Genomic DNA, 8,632 nt, shown 5'->3' with positions numbered 1-8,632 from the left:
TTTATTGCTTTCAAGAAATGAAGCATCATGGCTTTCTAGTCTGATGTTTTCAAATCCTTGGTTTTGCTGATTTAAAATTTCAGATAGCAATAACTGTTTTTCCTCCACATTCATCTTTAATGATGAATTAGTCTTTAATGATGAATTTCTTTGTTTTGCTGATTTAAAATTTCAAATCCTTGGTTTTGCTGATTTAAAATTTCAAATCCTTACTTTAATGATGAATTAGTCTCCAACAATGAGGAGCAGCTGGCACTCAATGAAGAAAAGGAGTTAGTTATGCAGAGTGGACAGATGGCGCAAAATCCACCAATTCAGGAAGTGAGAAAAGGCAAGAGAGAAAGAACTTTTAATAGGAGGCTGGAGGAGTTTGTTGGGTAAGGAACTTGTGGTAATTGGTCATCTCTCTCTTACTTTCTCTGACTCTCTCTGAACCTCTCTCTGTGTACCTTCTCTGAAATCATTCTGAATTTTCTTTCTCCCTTTCCCAGGACATTGCTGAATCTTGGAAGCTATCCTGCGATTCTCCTCGATTATTATACCGCTTTATTATCTTTTGCTTACTTTTACAATGACTACCTTTTAATAGTTCCTTTCTGTACTATTTCATTGAAGAGCTGCAGAACCCTTTTCCATTACTGTACTTTCATTTCTTTTTTTTAAGTCATCATAAAAGTCAGTTGCATCATACCCTACCATTTGGTGCTTTCATTGACCATGGCAGTCGCGGATAACACACGTATGAAGGGCATGGAGGCTGACATAAAAAAAATTATTTCAGATGTTAGAGGATGTGATAGACGAAACCCGTGCGGAGCGAGCCCGCGCTACTGAGTTGTCTGACTCCAAGTTCGATGCTATCCAGGCCTCCATCGCACAACTCATTAACCAGGAATCCTCTACGCATTAGCATCCGCCTCATGGGTCGAGCTCGAGTTATGAACATACTCGGAATGCGCAACCGCATCGTAGGATGAACTTTGATCTTCCCAAGTTCGATGGCACAGACGCATTGGGATGGATATTCTCTGTTGATTAGTACTTTGAATTTTACCGTGTGCCAGAGGAGGAACAAATCGGGATTGCCGCGATTCACATGTCAGGGATGGCGATACCTTGGTTTCAAATGTCGCAATGTACCGCACCATTTCGCTCTTGGAATCAGCTGAAACGAGCGATTGAAATTGAGTTTGGGCCTTCTATGTTCGAATCTCCTCGCGAGATTTTGTTTAAGCTGCAGCAGAGTGGCTCGGTTACTGAATACTGTTCTGAATTTGTGGCTCTGGAAAATCACACCAACGTCGAGCCCCCGGATGCCCTACGGGACTGCTTCATCAGTGGGTTGAAACCTGATGTGCGACGAGAAGTTAAAGCACAGTGCCCTCCTTCATTAATGAGAGCTATCAGTTTAGCTCGCCTCTACGAGGATAAATTTGCCACCAACACTAAACCATCACATGGTCCATCAATCTCTCGTCCGCCACTCCAACCACAAACCTCAAACACTTCCAACAGAACCCCACCCAGACAACCTTTACCACCTCTATTACCTACACCGCCTCTGAGAACTCTACCAAACCCCAATCGTAACCAAGTCAAGCGACTCACTTCAGCTGAGATTCAAAATAGACGCGATAAAGGTCTGTGCTATTGGTGTGATGAAAATTTTTTTCCTGGCCACAAATGCCCACATAAGCATTTGATGTTGCTTCAGCTGGAGGAGGATGAGGAACAGGCTATAGAGGAACCTATGACTGCTATTGCTACAGTTCCAGAGTTGTTGCCACAATTGGATCAGCAGGTGGTTGATCACCATCTGTCTTACAATGCAATGAATGGCAATTCTGGCCCCGCTACTATTCGCATCAAAGCATTCATTAATGGGGTGGAAATCCAAGCTTTGATTGATGGTGGGAGTTCCCACAGTTTCATACAACCCAGAATCGCCCAATTTTTGAACTTACCAGTGCAGCCAGCACCTGGGTTTAGAGTTATGGTGGGTAATTTTGATATGATGACAGTGGAGGGGTGTATTCCTACTTTGGAGGTAACAATGCAATGTATTAAGGTGGATATTCCTAAAGTTTATGTACTACATGTTGCCGGCGGTGATTTGGTTATTGGCACGACTTGGTTAAAAACATTAAAGGCCCATATCGTCGACTATGATTCTTCATTTATCAGGTTTCTTCATGATGGAAAGTTTGTGACAGTTTTTGGGGACAAATCTCACATGCCAGCTCCGGCTCAATTCCATCATATTAAGCGAATGGTCCACACCAATGCAATTGCTGAAGCATTTACCATTCAAGTTCATAAGACAACAGCTACAGGTGGTGATTCTGTGCAACTACCCCAGGTAGGGGTGTCCATGGATCGGATCGTATCCGCAGATCCGCGGTAAATATCCGCATCCGATCCGAAAATTGCGGATACGATCCGATCTGCACCCTTTGTGGATCGGATCGCGGATATCTACTCTACATCCGCGTATCCGATCCGCGGATCCGCAGATCCGCACTATAATAATTAAAAAATAAATAAATATATATGTTTGGTATTATATTTACTTGTTTGTATGTTTTAGTTAGTAATTATTATTCATATATTGTATTATTTTATTTTTGTTATTTAGAGATAGTTTGATTAAAAATATTTTAGGAATAAATAAGTTTAAAAGTATGAAAGAAATATTTTTATTGAATTCTTTTACATAGAAATATGATTAAAAAGAGAAGGTTTAATTATGCGGATATATCCGATCCGATCCGATCCGCAAATGTGCGGATCGGATCGGATCGGATCCGGCACTAAAAAGTGCGGATATCATATCCGATCCGATCCGATGAAAATTGTGCGGATCGGATCAATTTTCGGCCATATCCGATCCGATCCGATCCGCGGACACCCCTAACCCCAGGATATCAGGCCAGATTTGGCTGCATTACTGCAGTCTTATTCGAAGGTGTTTGCTCAACCTACTGGCCTACCACCGTAGAGGGACCACGATCATTGCATTCCTCTAGTTGCAGAAGCCACTCCAGTTAAAGTTTATCTATATCGCTACCCACACAGTCAAAAGGCCCAAATTGAAGAGATGGTGCAGCAAATGTTGGATGACGGCATCATTCGACCTAGTAAGAGTCCTTTTTCTTCTCCGATATTATTAGTTAAAAAGAAAGATAGAACTTGGCGATTTTGTACGGATTTAGGGCTTTGAATAACATCACTACTAAGGACTGCTTTCCGATACCAACTGTTGATGAACTCTTGGATAAACTGTTTGGTGCTACTGTGTTTTCTAAATTGGACTTAAAGTCTGGTTATCATCAAATCTTGGTGCATCTTGCGGATAGATACAAGACGGCATTTAGGACCCACCAAGGGCACTATGAATGGCTAGTAATGCCATTTGGATTGACGAATGCGCCAGCTACATTTCAAGGCCTAATGAATGACGTTTTCCGCCCTTACTTGCGAAAGTTTGTTTTAGTGTTTTTCGATGATATTCTTGTTTATAGTCCTTCCTGGAATTCTCATCTCCAGCACCTTGAGACAGTATTGCAAGTGCTGCAAAGGGAAACTTTATTTGCCAAGTTGTCAAAATGTTTATTTGGTGTGACAGAGATTGATTACTTAGGCCACACGATCTTGGGTAATGGTGTCCATATGGAGAAGGACAAGGTGCAGGCGATCTTGGATTGGCAGCAGCCACAGAATCTGAAGCAGTTACGCGGATTCTTGGGCCTTACGGGGTATTATCGACGATTCATCAAAGGTTACGCTTCTATGGCAGCCCCCCTCACTGATTTATTAAAAAAGGACAGTTTTCAGTGGAGTGATAAGGCTGAAAGAGCATTGCAGGAACTCAAAGCTGCTGTTACTTCTAAACCTGTCCTGGCACTACCGAATTTTTTGTTACCATTTGTAATTGAATGTGATGCTTCAGGCGTGGGGATTGGAGCAGTTCTGTCCCAAGGGAAGTATCCAATTGCTTATTTCTCTAAGAAATTGGTTCCTACGATGCAGCGTCAGTCAACGTATACTAGAGAATTTATGCGATCACAGAGGCCGTAGCCAAGTTCCAGCACTACCTGTTGGGTAAGCGATTCATTATCAAAACAGATCAGCAAAGCCTTAAGGCATTATTGACCCAGAATTTACACACACCTGAACAGCAGAAATGGTTGCACAAATTACTTGGTTATGATTTTGAAATTCAGTACACATCGGGCAAAGAGAATGTTGTTACGGATGCGCTTTCTCGAAGTTTCTTTGCTGCTTGGTCGTCACTGAAATTAGAGTGGCTGCAACTCTTACAAAATGATATTGAGCAGGATGAACATTGGAATTCCATTAAGCAAAGGTGCCTTAATAACAACATGCAGGACAGCAACTACATTTGTCGAAATGGGATTCTTTTATGATGAAATAGAGTGGTTGTACCCTCTACGAGTAACCTAAAAAACATTATTTTAAAGGAGTACTATGATAGCTCCATTGGTGGTCATTCGGGCATTGCAAAGACAGTGGAGTGTATTTGCTCTAATTTTTATTGGCCCAATATGCAGAAGGATATCAAGAACTATGTTATGTGCTGTTCCATTTGTCAGCAAGCAAAAAATGAAACTAAATTGCCGGCAGGGTTGCTGAAGCCCTTACCAGTCCCTGCTCAAGTGTGGGATGATATTTGTATGGATTTTATTACTGCCTTGCCTCCATCACATGGATTCTTTGTTATCATGGTAGTCATAGATAGACTCACCAAGTTTGCCCACTTCCTACCTTTGAAATATGACTTTAACAGTCGTATTGTAGCAGAGGTTTTCGTCACTAATGTGGTTAAGTTGCATGGGTTCCCTAAATCCATCGTCTCCGATCGGGATAAGGTCTTTATTAGCAAGTTTTGGCAACAATTGTTCAAGCTGCAAGGCACAACCTTAGCGATGAGTTCTGCATATCATCCTGAGACCGATGGTCAAAGTGAGGTGCTTAACAAGACTCTAGAGATGTACTTGAGGTGCTATTGTTTTGACAATCCATGGAAATGGTTTGAGATGCTTCTGTGGGCACAGTATTGGTACAATACTTCTTTTCACAGCAGCATAAATATGTCTCCTTATAAAGCTCTATTTGGTAGGGACCCCCCCTCTCTTATTCGCTACGAGCTTTCCCCGCTGGATGAACCTTCATTACAAGAGTTGCTGATAGTGCGCGACAAACTGTTGGAACAACTAAAGACTAATATGACTAGATCACAGCAATTTATGAAGACATATGCAGATAGAAATCGAAGGGATTCAGAGTTGGCAGAAGGTGAATTGGTGTTAGTTAAGTTGCAACCGTATCGCCAGCATTCCGCAGCTTTGAGAAAACACCAGAAGCTGGGTATGAAATATTTTGGGCCATTTAAAATCTGTCAGAAGTTGAGTTCAGTAGCTTATAAGCTTGAGTTGCCTGCTGGTGCACGAAATTGTGATCATCAACAATGGTGCCAAAGACTTGGAGCTCTCAAACATGAATCACACTTTGTCACAATTCCGCACAACTAACCAGCAAGTGCACTGGGTCGTCCAAGTAATACCTTACGTGAGTAAGGGTCGATCCCACGAAGACTGTCGGCTTGAAGCAAGCTATGGTCATCTTGTAAATCTCAGTCAGGCGGATTCAAATGGTTATGGAGAATTGATAATTAAAGATAAATAAAACATAAAATAAAGATAGAGATAGAGATACTTATGTAATTCATTGGTAGGAATTTCAGATAAGCGTATAAAGATGCTTTGTTCCTTCTGAACCTCTGTTTTCCTATTGCCTTCTTCCAATCATTCATACTCCTTTCCATGGCAAGCTTTATGTTGGGCATCACCGTTCTCAATGGTTACTTCCCCTCCTCTCAGTGAAAATGTTCTACGCACGCTGTCACCGCACGGCTAATCATCTGTCGGTTCTCGATCATGTTGGAATAGGATCCATTGATCCTTTTGCGTCTGTCACACGCCCAACACTCGCGAGTTTGAAGTTCGTCACAGTCATCCCTTCCCAGATCCTACTCGGAATACCACAGACAAGGTTTAGACTTTCCGGATCTCAAGAATGACCGCCAATAATTCTAGCCTATACCACGAAGGTTCTAATCTTAGATTAGAAATCCAAGAGATACACATTCAAGCTTGTTTGCATGTAGAACGGAAGTGGTTGTCAGACACGCGTTCATAGGTGAGAATGGTGATAAGTGTCACATAATCATCACATTCATCATGTTCTTGTGTGCGAATGAATATCTTAGAGAAGAAGTAGGCGTGAATTGAATAGAAAAACAGTAGTACTTTGCATTAATTCAGGAAGAAAAACAGAGCTCCACACCTTAATCTATGGTGTGTAGAAACTCCACCATTGAAAATACAAAAGTGATAATGGTGGTCATTGGCTTTGGCCCCAGAGAGGGAACCTGAAGAACCAAGATGAAAATACAATAGTAAAAGGTCCTATTTATAGAGAACTAGTAGCCTAGGGTTTACAGAAATAAGTAATTAATGCAGAAATCTTCTTTCGGGCCCACTTGGTGTGTGCTTGGGCTGAGCATTGAAGCTTTCACATGTAGAGACTTTTCTTGGAGTTAAACGCCAGCTTTTGTGCCAGTTTGGGCGTTTAACTCCAGCTTTTGTGCCAGTTCTGGCGTTTTGATGCCAGAATTCTTAAGCTGACTTGGAACGCCGGTTTGGGCCATCAAATCTTGAAAAAAGTATGAACTATTATATATTGCTGGAAAGCCCAGGATGTCTACTTTCCAACGCAATTGAGAGCGTGCCAATTGGGTTTCTGTAGCTCCAGAAAATCATCTTCGAGTGCAGGGAGGTCAGAATCCAACAGCATCTGCAGTCCTTTTTTAGCCTCTGAATCAAATTTTTGCTCAGGTCCCTCAATTTCAGCCAGAAAATACCTGAAATCACAGAAAAACACACAAACTCATAGTAAATTCAAGAAATGTAATTTTTAAATAAAAACTAATAAAAGCATAATAAAAACTGACTAAAATATACTAAAAACATACTAAAAACAATGCCAAAAGCGTATAAATTATCCGCTCATCACAATACCAAACTTAAATTGTTGCTTGTCCCCAGGCAACTGAAAATCAAATAGGATAAAAAGAAGAGAATATACAATGAATTCCAAAAATATCTATGAAGATTAGTATTAATTAGATGAGCGGGGCTTTTAGCTTTTTGCTTCTGAACAGTTTTGCCATCCCACTTTATCCTTTGAAGTTCAAAATGATTGGCTTCTATAGGAACTCAGAATCCAGATAGTGTTATTGATTCTCCTAGTTAAGTATGTTGATTCTTGAACACAGCTACTTTATGAGTCTTGGCCGTGACCTAAAGCATTTTGTCTTCCAGTATTACCACCCGATACATAAATACCACAGACACATAATTGGGTGAACCTTTTCAGATTGTGACTCAGCTTTGCTAGAGTCCCCAATTAGAGGTGTCCAGAGCTCTTAAGCACACTCTTTTTGCTTTTGGACCACGACTTTAACCGCTCAGTCTCATGTTTTCACTTGACACCTTCACGCCACAAGCACATGGTTAGGGACAGCTTGGTTTAGCCGCTTAGGCCAGGAATTTATTCCTGTGGGCCCTCCTATCCACTGATGCTCAAAGCCTTGGATCCTTTTTATTTTACCTTGCCTTTTAGTTTAAAGGGCTATTGGTTTTTTCTGCTTGCTTTTTCTTTTTCTTTCTTTCTCTTTTTTTTTTCTTTTTTCGCATTTTTTTCGCATATATTTATTTTTTTCTGCAAGCTTTTCACTGCTTTTTCTTGCTTCAAGAATCAATTTTATGTTTTTTCAGATTATCAAATAACATTTCTCCTTTTCCATCATTCTTTCAAGAGCCAACAATTTTAACATTCATGAATCAACAAATTCAAAAAATATGCACTGTTCAAGCATTCATTCAGAAAAACAATAGCATTGCCACCACATCAAAATAACTAAACTGTTTTAAAATTTGAAATTCATGCACTTCTTTTTCTTTTTCAATTAAAAATATTTTTCATTTAAGAAATGTGATGGATTCATTTTCATAGCTTCAAGGCATAGACACTAAGACACTAATGATCATGTAATAAAGACACAAACATAGATAAACATAAAGCATAATTTTCGAAAAATAGAAAATAAAGAACAAGGAATTTAAAGAACGGGTCCACCTTAGTGATGGCGGCTTGTTCTTCCTCCTGAAGATCTAATGGAGTGCTTAAGCTCCTCAATGTCTCTTCCTTGCCTTTGTTGCTCCTCTCTCATGACTCTTTGGTCTTCTCTAATTTCATGGAGGAGGATGGAATGCTCTTGGTGCTCCACCCTTAGTTGTCCCATGTTAGAACTTAGTTCTCCTAGGGAGGTGTTGATTTGCTCCCAATAGTTTTGTGGAGGAAAATGCATCCCTTAAGGCATCTCAGGGATTTCATGATGAGGAATTTCCTCATGTCCATGAGTGGGATCTTTTGTTTGCTCCATCCTTTTCTTAGTGATGGGCTTATCCTCATCAATGAGGATGTCTTCCTCTATGTCAATTCCAGCTGAATTGCAGAGGTGACAAATGAGATGAGGGAAGGCTAACCT

General features: G+C 40.6%; 1 protein-coding gene across 1 annotated transcript; it reads left to right on the top strand.

Annotated features, from left to right (window-relative positions):
• Positions 1-1,105: 1,105 nt before the first annotated feature.
• LOC140176250 (uncharacterized) lies at positions 1,106-4,427 on the top strand. Its single transcript, XM_072206189.1, has 3 exons — positions 1,106-2,359; positions 3,238-4,030; positions 4,126-4,427. The coding sequence occupies exons 1-3, from the start codon at positions 1,106-1,108 to the stop codon at positions 4,425-4,427; spliced, it is 2,349 nt and encodes a 782-aa protein (XP_072062290.1).
• Positions 4,428-8,632: the final 4,205 nt, after the last annotated feature.

The sequence above is a fragment of the Arachis hypogaea genome, chromosome 11, assembly GCF_003086295.3.
Source record: "Arachis hypogaea cultivar Tifrunner chromosome 11, arahy.Tifrunner.gnm2.J5K5, whole genome shotgun sequence".
Classification (NCBI taxonomy): Eukaryota; Viridiplantae; Streptophyta; class Magnoliopsida; order Fabales; family Fabaceae; genus Arachis; species Arachis hypogaea.
This window is presented reverse-complemented; position numbering and strand designations above follow the sequence as displayed.